At 37.6% G+C, this 20017-nt stretch overlaps 1 protein-coding gene and 1 non-coding gene across 2 annotated transcripts in view; both read left to right on the top strand.

Moving 5' to 3' along the window:
* Nucleotides 1-3909: 3909 nt before the first annotated feature.
* On the top strand, nucleotides 3910-3981 carry trnad-guc. Its single transcript has one exon. It is a non-coding gene; the product is annotated as a tRNA-Asp (tRNA).
* A 7845-nt stretch (nucleotides 3982-11826) lies between these two features.
* The window catches only part of kdr (kinase insert domain receptor (a type III receptor tyrosine kinase)), a 33049-nt gene continuing 24858 nt past the window's right edge, over nucleotides 11827-20017 (top strand). Inside the window, 10 exon segments of the mRNA XM_046836192.1 lie at nucleotides 11827-12134; nucleotides 13389-13485; nucleotides 13773-13987; nucleotides 14539-14660; nucleotides 14959-15019; nucleotides 15022-15126; nucleotides 15971-16107; nucleotides 16260-16449; nucleotides 19195-19312; nucleotides 19795-19964. Coding sequence (XP_046692148.1) covers nucleotides 12029-12134; nucleotides 13389-13485; nucleotides 13773-13987; nucleotides 14539-14660; nucleotides 14959-15019; nucleotides 15022-15126; nucleotides 15971-16107; nucleotides 16260-16449; nucleotides 19195-19312; nucleotides 19795-19964 — 1321 coding nt within the window. The 5' untranslated portion in view covers nucleotides 11827-12028.

The raw sequence follows: 20017 nt of genomic DNA, 5'->3' as shown, positions 1-20017 counted from the left end.
AAAGGCATTGTTTGTCACCAAACTGTTATTGGATGGTTGGTAAAAAAAGTTTTTGTACCATTCTTTATTATTTGCTATGTTCTTAGGCAAAACTGTAAGTCAGCCCACTCCTTTGGCTGAGAAGGCACCCCACACATGAATGGTCTCAGGATCCTTTACTGTTGACATGACACAGGACTGATGGTAGCGCTCACCTTTTCTTCTCCGAACAAACTTTTTTCCGGATGCCGCAAACAATTGGAAAGGAGATTCATCAGAGAGAATGACTTTACCCCAGTCCTCAGCAGTCTAATCCCTGTACCTTTTGCAGAATATCAGCCTCTGTCTGATGCCTTTCCTGAAGAGAAGTGTCTTCTTTGCTGCCTTTCTTGACACCAGACCATCCTCAAAAAGCCTCACTCACACCTCCTGTTGCCATTCCATAACAAGCTCTGCACTGGTGATCAACTTTAGGAGATATTCCTGGCACTTGCTGGACCTTCTTGGGCATCCTTCTTAATAACAAGTGAATCTCTCTTCTTGAAGTTCTTGATGATCCAATAAATAGTTGATTTAGGTGCAATCTTACTAGCAGCAATATCCTTGCCTGTGAATACCTTTTTGTGCAACGCAATGATGACTGCACGTGTTTCCTTGTAATTATTAATATACTACATATACAGAACAAAACAATTGAATCAGAACCAGAATCAGAATCATTGGCACGTATTATGGGTTGCATGTGCAAGGAAGTTGTCATGGTGTGCGATTGATACAAAAGTAAAAAAATGAAAAACTAAGAAAATAATGTAATACATAAAGTACAATTAGTGCAGGGTATGTAAAATGATATTATTTTCCAAATCGGTTTAGGGCTGCAATATAAAATAATTATATATATAATATATAATATATAATGAAAATAATGAAACAAAACAACCTTCCCCAAGAACGAGGCGCTACATAAGTCAAAACAAATTAACAAGATAACACAGAACTGACTACATTAAGTGCATATATTTGCAAATATGCATACATAAGTGCAAATATTTAGTGCAAAAACAGCACAAGACAGTGAGACAGTAAACATTGACCGTGTAATAATTAATAGTGCAAATGTCTATGTAATAATATATAATGTACATTTCAGCACTGGATGTTTAGCACCAATTTGTTATGGGGCCCCAAATTATTTGGGGTCTTTTCCAGGTGTCAGGAGGGTGAAGAGTGTGTGAGGGTTGTGTGTGATCAGACAATGCTGGTGGCTTTTTGCGGATGCAACGTGTTTTGATCAAATTGACTGTTTAATGAGAATCTCAACATACTGTATTGTGTGCTTTTATTTAAGTGTGTATAAATTTTTCTGCCCATTTGCCCAAAATAATAATTATAATAATAATGTTCATATTTAAAAAAAAAAACTGAATAAAGCTTTTGAAACAGTAACACATGAAGTGAAAAAGGTATCAACTCAGGTTCCCATCCACAGGACCAGGTCCTGATTAAATTTGACACTCAGCTCTATACGGACGTCTACTGGACAGTACGCGTTACTACAACATTCCTGTATTAGTATGTGTGTAATTGAGTGAATATTTTTACTACACTATTAAATTTTTATTAGACGCCAAAAAATATTACATGCATACTTAATCAACAACACTATGTAACCATTTTCTCTAGAATATAATAGTTGCTTTGCATATAAAATATACAATTGCACAAATTTGTTCAGCATGAACAATTAGTATTTAAATGCTAAGAATAATCGCCATTATAATAAAATATATATTACAATAATAATTTGTTAATGTTAGAATCTCTGCTCTGTTGGTTTTTCAATTATATATCAATTATATTCAATTATATATATTGGTTGTTCAATTATATATAGAAGTATTGGTGTTCGAACACATGCATGTAAATGATAAAACTTTTTCTTTACTTAATTTCTACAGACACATAAATGTTACTCATGCTTTTTTAAAACTGTAATATGCTTTGATAAAAAAAATCTTATCTGTGAAAAAAATCAGCTGTAAATAATCAGCATGAGCATCTAGATCGTTTTTTCTTCTTACCTTTTGTGTCTGTACTGTCAGGTGTGATGTCTTCATTAGTATAAAGAATTTATTCTAAATTAATAAATAAATAAATAAACTACAATCATTATATTTATGTTTTTTTTGTTTTTTTGTTTTTTTATTTAGCATTTTGTAAAATACACAATTAATTATTGATTATATATTATTTATACAGGGAGAGTTGCAAGTCTGAAAACTGAATTGATTGAAATTACATTTTCTTTTATTATTAAAGATTGTAAAAAAATGATTAGGTTATCTGTCTTGTGAGGAGCATAACATTTATTTAATAAAAAATTACACGATCGATATTAAAACATGGTCTCATCATCTCTCTCACCATGGTACCACCATCTCTCCCACCATGGTCCTATCATCTCTCCCACCATGGTCCTATCATCTCTCCCACCATGGTCCCACCAACTCTCCCACCATGGTCCCACCATCTCTCCCACCATGGTCCTATCAACTCTCCCACCATGGTCCCACCATCTCTCCCACCATGGTCTCAGCATTTCTCCCACCATGGTCCCAGCATCTCTCAGGTTACAAGGGAAACATTCTTCCAGACCCTCTTCTTTACTGTCAACGAGGTGGTGGAATTAACTTCCACTTGATGTTCAAACTTCCACTTGAGACTCAAGCAGTCTTCGAAACAGTCCTTTAGGTGCCTTCTGGGAAACTCCAGGTGGACTGTCCTATACCTTTCACTGAGGAGAGGCTTCTGTCTGGCCATTCTACCACACAGGCCTGATTGGTGGAGTGCAGCAGAGATGGTTGTCCTTCTGGACAGATCTCCTCTCTCCACAGAGAAACGCTGGAGATCTTTCATAGTGATCATCAGGTTCTTGGTCATCTCCCTGACTAAAGCCCTTTCCCGATTGCTCAATTTGGTCGGACGGTGGTTCCAAACATCTTCCATTTACATATGATGGAGGTCACTGCGCTCATTCGGACCTTCAGTGCTGCGGAAAAGTTTCTTCCCCAAATCTGTGCCTCAATACAATCCTGTCTCAGAGCTCAGACAATTCCCTGACTTCATGGCTTTAAAAATAAATAAATGTGCAAAGATTTCGAACAAACTTCTTTCACCTTGTCATTATGGCATATTGTTTGTAAAATTCCAAGGAAAATAATGAATTTTAAATAATGGATATTAATTATGAATAATCAATACATATTAGGCTGTAACATAACAATATGTGGAAAAAATGAAACGCTGTAAATCCAGCTGCACTGTCTGCAGACACTTAAACTACACGTTGCCACAATTTTGGAAGCACAACATTGTTTAGTTTGTCTTTGTATGTATTTCAATAACTGTACATACAATAAGATCCATGAGACAGGGTTTGAGAAGTTTGTAGTCGAAGAACCCGACTTTCCTGTACAGAACCTTGACCCCAAACCCACTGAACACCTTTGGAATGACCGCAGATCTTCTCATCCAACATCATACAAACATACATTTATGCCAGTTGGCAGATGCCCTTATCCAGAGCGACGTATTTAATTTGTTTAGCTTAGCTGTTGTTGCTCAAGGTACCAGCAGTAGCAGACTAGTGGTGCTGGGATTTAAGCTCATGGCCAGGAATCCCCACAGCCACCTGGAATCTAGTGGAATGTTCTCCTGGAAGACTGAAGGGTTTTGTAGCACCAAACAAGTAAATAATATTGTCAATATTAATGTTCAATGAGTAATGTTCCAATAGTAGGGTGTAGAAATACTTTTGGCCTAATAGTGTATGTGTGCTGTAATGAGAGAAATTAATGAGACTAAAAAATCCTGGAAACCAATCACAGAAACAAAGATTCATATGGTAATATGGCAAGTGGTTTTCTCAGCTCCTCGTTAGTATAGTGGACAGTATCTCCGCCTGTCACGCGGAAGACCGGGGTTCGATTCCCCGACGGGGAGAAGCAACTTTTTTTTTTAAAATCTATTATAAATATATGAGTAAGGTGTCCATATATTTCTGTCCATATTGTGTATGTAATCATTACCACTGTTTTAATTACTAGTTATAAGTTTGGGTATAAAATAAGTGAAGGCTTTTTGCAAATGGTGAAGATCTGCTGTTATCCTTCCCAGAGAAGATCTAAGTGTCATGTCCTGTGCCTTTAGCACCGATTTACAAAAATAAATAAATAATTTGAACAGCTCTATTTCGTTGCTGAAAAATATATATACTCTCTCTTGGTCATTTTTATAATGATATAGAGGTATAATCTTAGGAGTGAACTAGTTTATTTTTTACATTCAAGAGCTTGCCATTGCTTCCACTCTGTCCAGAAAAATCAGCAGATAAGGAAAAACAATTCAGCCACGTGAATGAGTGTGAATATTTAAAAAAATTTAGCACAAAATTCACTTAAGATCAATTTCTTCTTCTTTATTTTCTAGCTGATTTTTTAAAACTTGAATTTAACTAAAGTTTTAATTACCTGAATTAATCATCAATTAAAATAACTGTCTAAATACTTTGATTTCATTGCCCTCTAAAATTAAAATGTATAATTTTGTTGTAGTTGGAGTATAAATTGTACAATGTCTGTGAAATTTCCAGCTCTGTCTTTCCCTTTTATTTCTTAGGAAGTAAAAATTCTAATGCTGAGACGATTTATGAAAGACAAGATGGCACTTGTTTTTTAGAGGATGTGGAGCAAAGATGGACTAATTGCCCATGTAAACAACTAACTTGTGTGTGTGCGCATGTGCATGTTTGTCCATGTTTTAAAGGTAGAGACCTGTGAAATATTTGTTGCCTGCTGGCGAAGATGGATTTCCTGTTTATGGATGTGTATTTAGCTTCCTGCCCCTCCACTACTTCCTTGTTGAGCTCAGTGGTGAACTTTCATGACCTTCTTGATATGCTCCTATTTGTCCCTATGGCATTCATCCTTCATTTTCCCGTCCCATAATGTTCTGTTTTGACATTCCAAAATACTATCAAAAGTACTGCTACTGCTGAAATCTACTGATAGCTGCTATTCAAGTGAAGTATTTGTGTCAGTGAATCATCTGCAGCACTGGGTGAGTCAGCTTAGCATGTGATTGACCTTTGACTTCTGCTGCTGGACAACATGTCTGGAATCAGCGACAGCTAATACTGCAACAGAGCTATTATGAATAAAGTCCAAGATAAACTCTGTTTAAGTATCTCAGGCAGATTCTTTTCATAATTCCTGATTAAAGCTTTGATATCTTCTCAACCAGTGTGGGAACCTCACTCAGGAGGCTCTTCTCAAAATCCCTAAATTGGACAATCCCATCTCTTTAGTTTTTCCATGAAAACTAACTGTTCTAAGCAAAATCCATTGTGATCTCAGGATTTTGACAGTGTATGAATGCTTGTTGAATAAAGATTACAAAAAAACAAGCAGAGGAAACAAAAACTCTATACAGAGAGTAACCATGGCTCAGGACTGAATCGGGCCTGGAGCTCTAAGGCCCAAACACATTTATCTGCACCATAACAAAATATTAACCATCTCAAAAAGTCTGGTAACACTATAAGATCCACAATGAGCATTGTATTAATACTTAACTAATACATACAATTTAGTCATATAAATATGTACATGTAATATGCTAATATGAAAGACACTCTAGAAAGTCTCCAGAAACCTACCAGCTCTGATCACCCAGTGAGAGTGTTTCGAGAATCTATCAATTTGGCACGTCTTAATTTGGCAATTCTATTCCACTGTTCCTCAAAAGAAAGGAGATCTCCTGCACACTCCACATCATTCCACAGGTTTTTGATCGGATTTAAATACAGACTCAGACTGGACCATTTTTAAACATTTATATTTCTTTTCTGAAGCTGTTCCTTTGGCGATTTGGGTTTGTGCTTCATGTAGTTATGATGTGAAGGTGAAATCTTCCTTCATCTTCAGCAGTTTAAAAGATGCCTGGAGGTTTTGTGCCAAAATAGATAGGTATTTAGAGCTCTCTATGATTCCGTCTATCGTGACTAGGGCTCCAGTTCCAGATGAAGACTTTACTTTTTTTTATTCTAAAAATCTTCATTCTCTGTGATTTTTTTAAGGTTGTTTTTATATTGCTTTTATTACTCTTAGGATCTTTAAGTACTAATTCATTATTAGATTATACTATACAATAGGTCATATTTACAGGTTATAAGTTTTCTAGCAAATCCTGCAAATTAAAGATTTTCTTTAAGAAGCATATCAATATGGATTTTGCTTGCAAGCAGTTTTCTCTAATGTAGCATCTGGGATTTCTTTAGTTATAATGGCTACACGTCAACATCTAACTGTTAAACATTCCCACATCTCCTTGACTCTTTGTTTGTGTGTTCTCTTTCTCTCTCTCCAGAAACAACAATGGTCAAATCCTTTTTAAATCAAAGCACGCTGGCCACCTTCAGCAACCCTACTGTTTTTGCAGCTGTGTAATACAATACATGTGGTACTATTAACCGAAAGGCATTTCATCAAACAGAAAAGACACCAAAGGATTACATTTGACTAACAGTTAGGTGTTTAAATAATGAAATATTTTTTATTAAAAAATTCTAATCATAATGCCAAAGACACAAAGAGCCACACTGCATTTGTAATGTATAGTATAGTATTGTATTGTATTGTATTGTATTGTATTGTATTGTATTTGTAAGTGTCACCTTTAGGATTTGAACCCATTCCTGTTCCATTTGGGACTTTAGGTACTGGGGGTATCTTGTTAAAGCAGACTGATTTTAGCACCTGGCTTTCAGGTGTATGTTTACCTTTTGCTACACCTGTAAGAATTTATGCTAATAGGCATGGACACTGCTAATATAATAATGGCATTGAATACAGGGCAATACTATTTCTGTTACCATACAACATATAGGAATTAAATTGTGGTAGGTTTCTAGAGACTTTCTAGAGTGTCTTGCATATCAGCTAGAACACAGGCTTTGGCATGTACAATGTTCTTTAGATATCCCCTCCTCTTTATAAGTTTGACACATTCACATATTTTACACATATAATGTTGGAAGACCCTGACCCTGTGTACAAAATGTTCAGAAAATTTTAGTTTTAGAAAAGTATGTCATATTTAAAAATTCAGAAACTTAAAAAGATTTTACTTCACCTTGAGGAGACCATTCACCAACCATGTAAAGAGAGGCTTAAGTAAGGAAAGCAAATAACAACCCAAGAGTATTGCTTATGATGATGATTACACCACCACGGGGATGGTGTTCCTTAAACGTTTCCAACAAATGTAGCAGCAAAATATTGAGTCTTTTGACAAACCACGAAAAGGATTTAAATTCATGAGTAAATAATTTATTGTGCTATTTTGTGTGGATTTCTGATGTAAATCGGCAATTAAATTCCTTTTCAGTTTCAGGTTGTAGCAGAACAGCATGTGAAAAAGTTTGGGGCTGGGTTGAATATTTATGCAAGGCATTGTAAAATCACACAATGTCACATTTAATTGTACTCATAATGATTGAACATATACCCCACAGATCCAAAAACATGGCATGTAACTGGAGAGTTCAATACACAAAGGTGTAACGTTTATTAGACAGGGCACAGTGTTCCACTGAATAATTGGAACATTTTAAAATGTCTCTTACAATGACGTGAATCTGTGCATATTTCATTTTGTAAGTCTGTTGCTCCCTGCTGAATGGCTCTAAAGAACATTTCCATCAATCTTTCTGTTTTCTTTTCCAGTGACCTTGTCTGTTCACAGAACAGGAATAGACACACCTTGTTCACTTCCATCAACTATATAGAACCCATGCCACCATCAGTGTCTAATAACAGCGATGGCTCATCATGCTATTAAAATGGGGGTATTATAGTGGTATTATAGGGGTATTATATAGGGGTATTATCGTGGTATTATTTAAGTCTATAAGTCTATAAAATAGTTATAATTGTTATATAATTATAATATTTGGCCAAAAACTAGGTGGATACGTCCTAATACATGTGTTTCTGCTTAATGAAATCTGTTTGCACAGCTGCACTCAAACTTACAATTAATATGGATGTCGAGTGTCAGCTGGAGTAGTTGGTGCAGTTGAAATATATTTACTGCTGTAGTGAATTAGTGAATTTTTTCTTATCTGGAAGTCTGAATCTGGGTTTTGTAGAGAGCACCTAGTGCTTACAGTAATGTTCGGCAGAGAAAAGGCTGTTTTTCAGTATTTTGTCTTGGCCCCCTTAATTTCAGTGGGATGTAATGTTTATAATACAGCATACAAATGCATCTTAGACAATCGTATTCTAACAATTTTCAGGGAGAAAATTGGGAGCCTATTCCAGCATGACTGTGCACGTCCATAAATTTCTGGCTTGATGAGTTTGGTAGCAAAGCCCTCACCTCGACCCCACTGAATATTTGTGGGATGAACTGGAAAATTGATTGCAGACCTTTTTGTCCAACATCAGCCTGACCAAAATAATGGCTGAATAATCACATACTCCCACAGAAACACTCCAAAAACTAGTGATAGATTCAGTGTCCGATCTCACAAATTCTCCTATGACCGAATAGGCAGAATTCTTACAGGCACAATCTAAAATCTTGTAAAAAACTTTCCCAGAATATTGGATGCTGTTATACTTAGCTGTATAAAGGTGACAGAGGTTCAATTCCATATTAATTCCCATGGTTTTGAAATGGATTCTCCAACAAAAATAGAAACACATAGTTGTGATAATCAGGTCCCCACACTGTTGGCCGTATAGTGTATTCTAAAACTGTTAGCATTGAGGTTTATAGCACAGGGTCTCCTCTAAGGCAGAGGCTTGAAAATATTACACACACACACACACACACACACACACACACACACACACACACACACACACACACACAGGAAGACAACAAAGACAGGCAAGACTTTTTAGTTTGTAATCATGATGTGTCTATTCCAGGTAGCAAACACAGATAAGCTGCTAATAACATAATGTGACTATTTTTGGACTATGAACTACATATGACCAGCCTGTTTACTGCTACATTTTCCTTCAAAGCCATTTCTAAATTAAATATATAAATTAAATAAAGTAATCCACCACGGTCAATGTTGTTTTACCCACTACTGCTTTGTATGTGTGCCATCTTATATTATTAGCAATGGCATAGCATGGATGTGACAGTGAAGTACATTGAAACATTTCAGCCAGAATGGCCTTTAAATGGTTTTGTCTCACAATCACTCTACAATCTCATGATAACTTGAAACAATTAAATATAAGTATCTAAGAGTCTACACTCTGGGCAAGAAAGAAACCAGCCCCAACATGTGCTACATACATGCAATTTGTTTTATATTTGCAGCTGCGTAATAAGACAAATGCAGGAAGTATTTTTTTATACATGCCATGAAAGGTTTCATTAGTGTATATCATAAAAGCATCCTGCTTGTTCTTTCTCACATCAAGATGCCCATCATTCTATTGTTTTTTTTTTTCCTTACGTTTTATAATTTCTTTCTCGTTTCCCTTTTCCTCCCTTTAATCCTTTTTCTTGTGTCAATTTTTTTCTCACACTAACCATCTTTCAATGGATCTCCCAGCTTGCCAGAGAATCAACATCACTCTTTGTTTTGGTCTAAATTCAGGATAGGTCATAAGGCCAACACAGTGCAAAATACACAAAGAAAAGAGAAAACAACAGTGATAAATGAAAAATGTTCCTGTCGGGACCTTTCCATATTTGCCACAGGGACTGGAGCAGAGCAATAGGAAGCATGCTCTCTTTTTTCCCCCTTTCTTCTTGTGAGTAAGGGAGGAGGTGCAGGTGCTATGGCTCCCAGTAGAAGTGAACAGGACAGGAAACATGTGGAGGTAGAATGATTGTACTCCTGCCCAACCAACCACCCACCCACCCACCCACCCACACACACACACACACACACACACACACTTTAGCAAAAGAGATGCCAGTATTCTCAGTTTAACAAGACATCAAATGTGTGTTCTGTTGTCTTTAACAGAACTAAATGAACAAATTTAATGCAAAGTATAAGTTACCTGAAATACCTACTAGCTGTGTTCCTCTTGTATATATTCATGTTTTTAAGAGTCTTTCAGAAAGAACACTTATGAGAATCTAAAATCCCCAAATTAACTGATAAACATTTATATGATGCCTACCCCCTTTTTTACAATGCACTATTACACTGTCAGAAAAAGGCACTTTTTTTACACAGCTTCTTGTAACAGGCATGGTGTATGCAATAGTTGTTAGTGAAAATAAACGTTTTGTTTACCTTTTATTTATTTTTATCAGTTTGAAAGCACAGTACCTTCACTTTATCAGGGTAAGAGATGTACCCTGAAAGCTTAAGTGGACCTCTCCAGTGACAGGACATGGCAGTGTTTATCCCATTTTTATTGACTGTAATAAAATGCACTCCCAAAGTTCCATTTCCGTTGAATAAAGATTTGATCCTGACCCTTTTTCATGAAAAAGGTTTGCTTTTACCACTTGTGAGAGACACATGCATACTCCTTTGATTTATATGCATTTAACCATATGGAAATTTACTTTGACCAAATAAATATATATATATATATATATATATATACAGAAAGTTTTTTATTTTATTTTTTATTCTCACTTAGTATGAATAACAACTTTACATACTCATACTCCAAACAACCCCAAACCATTAAGCTTCCACCTCCATATTTGAACTGGTTATCTGGTGCACCCTCACCCTATCACTAGCTACCACATTTAAAGATATCCTGTACAAATATGTGCCAAGTTTGTTTTGAAGAAAAAAAAACTAATGGTTCTTTTATGGCTGGAAAATAGGGTCATAGCATATGTTGTTGAGAAAACAATTACTGCATTAAGAGGAGCTTTGTGGTTTCCAGTAACAAGGAAATAATGGAAGAATTTCAGAAGACAATACATGATGCAGTGCATCCCTCTAGGTGCTCCTTTGTAGATGAAAATGCCCTTTAGGGTTCTTTTATGCTAAAAAAAAGATACAATTACCGTTCTCTGAGGAGGTGGTAGCTTAATGGTTAAGGCATTGAACTTTGGATCTGAAGGTCGTAAGTTCAAATCACAGCCACACAGGTGTTTTGAGTGGCACACGTGCACCAAGAGCAGAAGAACATAACTGGAAGACGGCGAGATGTCAGGAAGACCCTCATCGAGCTCAACCCCCGAGATGTCAGGAAGACCCTCATCGAGCTCAACCCCCGAAAATGTCGAAACCGTTCGCCGACTTGTGCACGATGATCATCGGAGAACAATCACTTCAGAGAATATGTGACGAATGTCTTATAGAGATCATTTTCATGCAAAGATGTGGCCTTTCTTAAAGTGAATATATGATGAAGTACCTTATAGACCATACCAGTAATCCATAGCCTTCATATTTTGCCATTTTTTACATGGGTCATTTAATGAACTAATTTGTTTGTTTAATGTATCAAAATACAGTTTAACAAAAAGTATACACTCCGTGGCCACTGAAAAGGAGAATACCTGCACTTCTGCTCATTTTGCAACTATTCAATAAGCCACACAGTGCACCAAGTCAAGTTGTTTATGGTTTTTGGGCTTTTATACTCAGAATCGGACTGTTTTTTTTTTCGGCGTTTGCACATAAATTATGATTTGTTTTGGGAAAATAGGAAGAATACAGTATTTGTCTCCAGAGAAAAGATCAAGGTTCAGACGTTTATTCCAACTTTTATGTCCTCATGGTCTCCACCGTGCTCCTCCCTCGGTTGGTCTTCCTCCCATTTTTCTTTCATCCTATCCCCAGCCTCTCAGTTGGCCCGGTTCACTGCCTCACCTCTTTCATTTTGCGCAAAACAGATTTCCACATCACTGGATACAACTTCAATTCAGTTTACTTCGAAACTTTCTACGTGTTTATGAATTGTCAGGATTACACTGAAGTATTTTCCGAGGAAGAGATGCACAGTTGAGGTATACTTCTCCTGTGGCAGTGTTTGACATGTGGCTTCATGTGGGGACAATCCGCTGTTACTGTCTTACCATGGCGAAGACTTTTTCAGTTCTTCCTCTGCTTGGTATTATATTTGGAGTCAGCTGGGTGACAGGTAAACTTTATAACAAATAAACATAAGCATGGTATACTTAGGCATGGTGTAACAACCTACTCTAAATGTTAGAACTCACTTAACTCAAAAATAATTTTCTTTCTTATTTCTATTTATTTGTTTAATATATTTAGTTGTTATAGAAATTTTGTTTTGTAACACAAATAGGCTCTTGGTTTTCTAAATACATTTGTTCTGCTCTCTTTCCTGTTATTCAAACTGCAGCTACTTCAGGAAAGAAGTGAATGTCAGCCTTGTTAAAAAATATATTATTATTATTATTATTATTTTAACACAACAGTTGGATATAAAAATATCTCTTGTATGAATATATTTTCTCATTAATAATATTAAGTAATCAGTTGTACAATTTACTGCTTTCTGACAAAATTAGTTTTTTGGACTTTATATATAAATGTATACATGCATACATAAATATCTCCCATGTGTTTATAACCATTTATTACAATTTCTTTACATTTAAACTTCCCATCCAACTCCTAAAGTATGGATATAGTCAGACCTGTAGTACCATTATTTTCAATTTAAAAATATGAGTTCTGAAATTAGATCTGGGTGCGTCGCACATCACATTGTCTTACTCAACAGGGTGTGTACGTTAGAACTCAGGGACTATGCTAGTGTGTGTATGTGTCCCTTGCCCTGGTTCCTCTGGAGCAGGAACCCCACCTCAGGGTTTAGAGTGTGGGGCCATTCAAGCCCATCTGCCCGAGTTTCCTGTTTTGACACACGCCACTGTGCTGCTGTTCCAGTGGAAAAATAGCCTCAGAACTTGTACTTTATGTTCCTGATTTACTCAAAGTACATTGATCTCAGATCAGCCAAGCCATTATTATTATTATTATTATTATTATTATTAATTAGAATGATTATTAGTATTATTGTTATCATTTTATCTGTTCTCTATTAAACTTATTTCATAATAATTATTTTGTCTAGTATTATCTGCTGTTATGTGAATAAACTAAACCAAATTATTATTAAATAAATTTTTATATAAATGATCAAAGGATTTTCTTTACACAGAAAAGTGTATTTTTGTCACATAACGTGATACACTATACCATGATAATGCACTGCATTCAAATGCACAAAGTTAAATATGAAAATTAGAAGCTCAATTGTATTCCCAGAATCTATTTTGCATAACTATGTGTGATATAGCTAATGTATCTAATGTCTGCATTATTTTTATATAATGGATCGAACTTTGGTAATATCATCTGTTTACAGCTAGGGAGCACAGGTTTGTCTCTGACCCTCCGACGCTGAACATCACGAATAAGACATACAAAATCAACACAGCCGACACGTTGGAGATTAGCTGTAGGTAAGAAAGCAATACAGGAACCTGGGAGGTGAATGTACTATGAAATGGACTGAGTTAATAATGCAATGGGAAACTATTAAAATGAACACAACATAATAATGCATTTTATAATAATGAATGAAAAGTGTTCATGTGTACCTTTTAGGTAAATGATTCAATCTTTACTACTGAAGCAACCTTTGGATATGTCAAAATATTCCAAATTATAAACTCTTTAAGGAGCTAAAAGTTGAATATTTTAAATCTTATTAAAAGGATTTTAAAAATAGTGTGTTTCTGTCTCACAGAGGACGTCAGCTTTTGGAATGGTACACTCCTTTCAACCGGACCGGCTCTGAAAGCAGGATTATCACATCAGACTGTAGTGGGAATGGACTGTTCTGTAGCACCATCACACTCATTGGGGCAATGGCAAATGAGACTGGAAAATATCGTTGTTCCTACAGAGACTTGTCTGTGGAGGAAGGGAAGACCTCTGTGTCAGTGTACGTCTTTGTGCAAGGTGAGGTCCTTTCGGGACTTGTTTTTGTTCTTGTTGACTACAAAGTACCGTTTCTAAAGGTTTGGCACACTAGATGTTTGCATGTAGGATCTTACTTACTAACTTACTATAATATTCAGTTGTATTCAGTTTTTTTGTGTTTTGGTTTCTGTTGGAGCTCCGCTGCCTGAAATGATTTCTTTACAAAGTAATAACGATGCTCTAGGTCTGATTTAAGGCAGGATACATATAATTCTAAGAGAGAGAGAGAGAGAGAGAGAGAGAGAGAGAGAGAGAGAGAGGTATCAAGCTTTAGCACACTTCCTGTCTGATACTTTAGTGTGACCTCTGCACATGCATGTCCTCTGTTACCTCTATGTTCTACTTCCTGTGAGAGTCATACAATTCCATGATCCTGCATCCTGTTGCCTTTAACCCATTTCAAGAAAAATACATTTAATTGAAGTTCATTAAAACATTACTGAAGCAACAAGACGATTGACAACAGACCATAATAGCATGATAGCAAAAATATTTGTTAGATGAATAATAAAATGCTTTCCTGTCTTCAGATTACCGCATGCCTTTTCTCCGGTTATCTCAAGAGTTTGAGGTGGTATTTATTCAAGAAGGAGAGCAAGTGGTCATTCCTTGCCTGGGCTCTGTGGAGGACCTCAATGTCACTCTGTACATGGTGGGAGAGCTTTAATAATGATGATGATCAAGATGTGATTAAAATGTGCAGATTTTGCTTTCTTTTTTTACATGCATTAATTTAATTGAAATATATCTGCTAGCTAGAAGACACAACACACTGCAGTTAACATAGAAACACATCAATCATTACCACTTTGTTCTGCATATTAATAATACCAAAACTATAATACCATGTTGAATGATTTCATGTTTAGTTATAAGAAAGGCAACTGAACCTATAGGGATCATCTGGAAGTAAGGTACTAAACAAATCTCATTGTATTTGACTTTAACAGAAATTTCCAGTGAAGGAACTGGTAACTGATGGAAAAGACGTGTTTTGGGACAGCAAAAGAGGCTTGTGCTTCCTAGTCATTTGATTAGCCATGCCGTTGTAGTCTACTGCCAAACTCGCATCCAGAACGAAACCTTCCAATCCGTGGCCTACGTTCTGGCTGTCGTGGGTAAGGAGTAGATCACTGACACAGACCACTACATACACTACATACAATATAAAAGCAAACAATTTATGTGATGTATTCTGTTCAATGGTTTGCCATTTGTCTATACAGCTACTGTTTAGTCTAAAAAGTTCTGAAAACTTAATGCAGAGTGAACAATTGAACCAATCTATCTATCTATCTATCTATCTATCTATATATATATATACACACACACACACACATACACAGTAGAGACCAAAAGTTTATATATATTATATATACAGTACAGACCAAAAGTTTGGACACACCTGCTTATTCAAAGAGTTTGTGGAATTATATACATAACAAAAAAGTGAACTGAAAATATGTCATATTGTAGGTTCTTCAATGTAGGCATCAAGAGAATGCCAAGAGTGTGCAAAGCAGTAATCTAAGCAAAAGGTGGCTACTTTGAAGAACCTACAATATGACATTTTCAGTTGTTTCACACTTTTTTGTTATGTATATAATTCCATAGTTTTGATGCCTTCAGTGTGACTACCATTTTCTTAGTCATGAAAATAAAGAAAACTCTTTGAATGAGAAGGTGTGTCCAAACTTTTGGTCTGTACTATATATATATATATATATATATATATATATATATATATATATATATATATATATATAAATAATTCAGTATGTATAGTATGCAGTACAACTTTTTCACTGTACATCACAACTAATCTGAGTTATTCTAAAACAGTCTTGGTACTGACAAAATCTTGGTAGGTGCAGAAACACTGCTGTTTTTATAAGCTGGTATTTGAATGGAGCTATTTGGTGGTCACACAAGAACAATGCCACCCTCCCTTCTTTTCCGCAGGATACAAAATCTATGACCTCAACGTAAGTCCTGTTCAGGAGAAGCGGGCAGTCGGGGAGAAGGTGACGCTCAACTGTACTGCAGTCACAGAACTTAATGTAGCCCTTGAATTTCAGTGGATCCTTCCTCAGGACAAGGTGAGGGTGTGAAGATCAATGTGCATACAAATCTGTATATCTGACTGTTCTCAAATACACAACAGCCTTTTAATCATTAAGTCATGATAACATAATTTGCTAGTATTAAATTGTCGAAAAAGTATTTTAATTAGCTTTTTTTGTCCTGGCAGAGAAATCCCAACCAGTCCAAGAGAAGACATTATGACACTAGGCCCCACAAGAAGAAGCTGGGGAACTCTCTGGAATTATCGAACATTCTGATTTTGGAGAATATTACAATCAATGACACAGGGGATTATGTGTGCACAGCTTCAAGCAGAAAGATGTCCAAAAGTAGTCGAGCATCTCTTATAGTTTATGGTAAGTGATTAATAGTTCCCTATCTAGAACTCGAGCTGCGTCGAAACGCTTTGGAAACGCGCCCGAGTGTTCACGCTCTGACATGATGTGTGTAATCAGTCAAAAATTGGATGCTGGCCATCACCATTGAGGTGACATCACGACCAAGAGTATAAAACGCATATGAGTGAGGACAGCGGTAGCTTCTGTCTGTTCATGGAGCGCTCTGTGTATTTGTGTTGTCTGTCAGACCTTTTGTCAAAAAAAAAAACAGCTTGTGTGTCACTTGCTTGGGAGCGGAGCATGCAAAGTTGGTTCTCGGGGGAGACGAATGTGTTCACTGTGATCGCATATCTCTGCGCTCGCTCCGCTCCCGCCTCTACACTCTTCAAGGAGGGTGCCCTAGCTCCTTCCGGGTCTGCGCCGTGCCAGCTCCTGGGGCTCACAGATAGACCTTGCAGAGGGTTTCGAGACGGGCATGTCCCTATCTCCAACCCTACGTGCTCAGTCCAGCGTTTGCTCGCAGGCTTCGGAAAGCACGCCATTTGGCGGATTCTTCCTCCATTGAAGAGCGAATGCAGCTCCACCTCTCTTCGTCTGAGGAGGGGGGCTCTCCGCGGTATAGAAACCTGCCCCTTCACCCCAGTTCTATTGTGTATGCTCACATTATGGGGCGGAAAGAACATAGTTATGAAGCGATGTCTCGGGTTGAAGAGACACCTGCCACCTATCTCTCTCCCGGGAATCGCCTCTTCCCTTAAGACCCCGACATTGCCCACGAAGCCCCTACACAATACATGTTATGCCTATGCAGGTCAAGCCGTGGTGGTGTTGCCATGGACCTGGTAGCTATCCTCGAGCACCCTCCATGAGATATTCCTCTGAGGAGGGATCTCCTTTCCCAGCTCGGAGGTGCCATATTTCACCCCTGCCCAGAGCTGCCCCTGAGGGGGCACAGCTCCGAGGTTCTGGTCTCTCCACCGAGGTGGTAGAGACCATTCCCCACTTCAAAGCTCCCTCCACAAGGAGGTAGTATGCCGCCAGGTGGCATCTGCTTTGCTCGTGGTGTGAGCACCACCAGCTGAATCCAGTTCACTGCCCAGTTTCCTCTAGGGACAGCTCGCCAAGGGGTTAACTCCGTCCACCCTAAAAGTCTACGAGTCTGCCATTTCGGCTTATCACACCCCTGTGGCCGGGCAATCTATGGGCAGAGACCCGATTGTAACGCATTTTCTCCACAGCACTCGGAGGCTGAGGCCTCTGTGGGACCTGGCCATTGTTTTGGGAGCTCTGTCTGATCCTCCTTCAAGCTTCTAGCCTAAGCATCTTGGAGGCACCTTTCAATCAAGACCACATTCTTGTTGGCTATCTGCTCTATCAGGAGAGTAGGGGACCTGCAGGCCTTTTCTGTGGCCCCCTCCTTCCTGGAGTGTACCCCGGGTATGGCCAGTGCCTTTCTGCATCCCCGTACGGGTTACATGCCCAAGGTGCCCTCGGTCGTCCTACGACCCGTAAGATAACAGGCATTCTATCCTCCTCCGTTCCAGGCCCCAGACCAGGAGAAACTGAACCGTCCACAGAATGGGTCCTTGGAGAAAGACCGATCAGCTGCTCGCCTGTTACGGCCCTCCCAGAAGAGGCCCCCCTGCTAATAAGCAGACTCTGAGCAGGTGGATTGTTGATGCCATCACATCATATTATGAGTGCTCACTCCACCCGGAGTGTGTGGCTGCCTCAAAATCTTGGTCCTCTGGAGTTCCCCTCCAAGACATATGTAACGCTGCGGGTTGGTCCACCCCGCTGACCTTTGTGAGGTTCTATAACCTGGGCTGCAGTGCTACTCCTGGCCCCTCAGTCCTTCTCTAGCTGTGTTGACAGACACACAATAGGCAGCGACTTGACAGTCTGGTGTGATTGGACACTCGTTCCCAAAGCGTTTCAATGCAGAAAGGGAACATCTTTAGGTTACATATGTAACTCTAGTTTCCTGAGGGAATGAGACGCTGCGTCTTTATGCCACACCTCCGGCGTCGTTGCAGTGCTTCCTTCTCCCTTACAGAACCTGCTGCTGCCCTCACTCAATCACATGCCCTCGTTTTATACTCCTGGTCGTGAAGTCACCTCACCGGTGACGGCCAAGGTCCAATTTTGTACTGATTCCACACATTATTTCAGAGCGTGAACACTCGGGCGCGTTCCCAAAGCGTTTCGACACAGCGTCTCATTTCCTCAGGGAACTAGGGTTACATACGTAACCTAGAGATGTTTTCCTTCCTCTTGGAGATATAACAGTCTCTTGTATAACATTATAAAAAAAAAAAAATACTTGCATATTAATTGTATTAAAAATCTTTTAAAGCTGCACTGTGTGTGTGTGTTTATTAAATACCAGGTTCGAGACTGGCTAAAAAAAGTATCTATAAAAGGTTACATAATTTAGGGTTAGTGTTAAGAGTTGAATTAGGTTGCAGTCTCTAGTTTTGGTGATCCCTGGAATAACCAGGTTTGATGATCTGAGAAAAAAAAACACTGTAGTAAACCGTATTGTTCTATCTTATAGTATATTCAGGTTGATACGGAATTGAATATAGAATGAAGAATTGTAAGAAGGTATTTTCTTGTGGCACAATCACACAGTGCAGCTTTATCATTATTATAATCTGCATCGCCTAAGCGAATTTCTACACATCAGATTTTGAGCTGTGTATATGTTTTGTTTTTTTACTATGGGATTTAATGAATCCTCCAATGCTTCTGGTATTGCAGAGAAACCTTTCCTAGTGATCCATGATCAGTCATTTCAAACTGTGGATGTAAAAAAAGGTCAAAGAGAAGCAAAGATCCCTGTTAAATATTTTGCTTATCCAGAACCGAATACAAAGTGGTGAGTTGACAAGATGGTGTGCATTTGTGTGCATTCAAACATAAATCCATCCTTATGTGGAAAACACCTGATATTGTGATTGTAAATCATTACTCATTAGCATATATTTACTGTAGACTTCAATACAAAATGTGTCAAAAGCATTTCATTAGTGTTGTAAACAGTGCAGTTACTGTATTTTTATACCATTGGTGCTACAATATGGACCAACATATTTATTTAACTTTTATATAATATTTATTTATTTGAATTCTTTAATTTGTTCAAAGATATAGAATTTTGGCACTGAGATTAATCAGCATATTTACAGCACACAGTAACAACAACAAAGAAAATCTTATTGTGGCCTATAAAGTTTAACAAGTGTAATAAACAATAAATGGCCAGCCTTAACTGTATTAATTACTTTTACTCTGTTTAAAAAAAAAACTATTTGATTATAAAAATAAAAGTGTGACAATTACACTGTCTTTTTCAAACAGGTTAAAGAATGGCCATCCCATCACTAGTGACGAGTACAGGATAAAGCCTTCCAGAGATGCACTCACTATATATGAGGTCACCGATAAAGACGCTGGGAATTACACAGTGGTCATGACCAATAAAATTACAAAAGAAGCTCAAAGCCGGACATTTAATCTACTGGTCAATGGTAAAGTCTCTATTATTGTTCTCTGTTCTGTTCTCTTACATTCTCTTCTCTTA

This window comes from Silurus meridionalis, chromosome 23 (genome assembly GCF_014805685.1).
Source record: "Silurus meridionalis isolate SWU-2019-XX chromosome 23, ASM1480568v1, whole genome shotgun sequence".
Taxonomy (NCBI): domain Eukaryota; kingdom Metazoa; phylum Chordata; class Actinopteri; order Siluriformes; family Siluridae; genus Silurus; species Silurus meridionalis.
The sequence above is the reverse complement of the archived record's forward strand: the minus strand, read 5'-3'. Positions and strand labels throughout refer to the sequence as shown.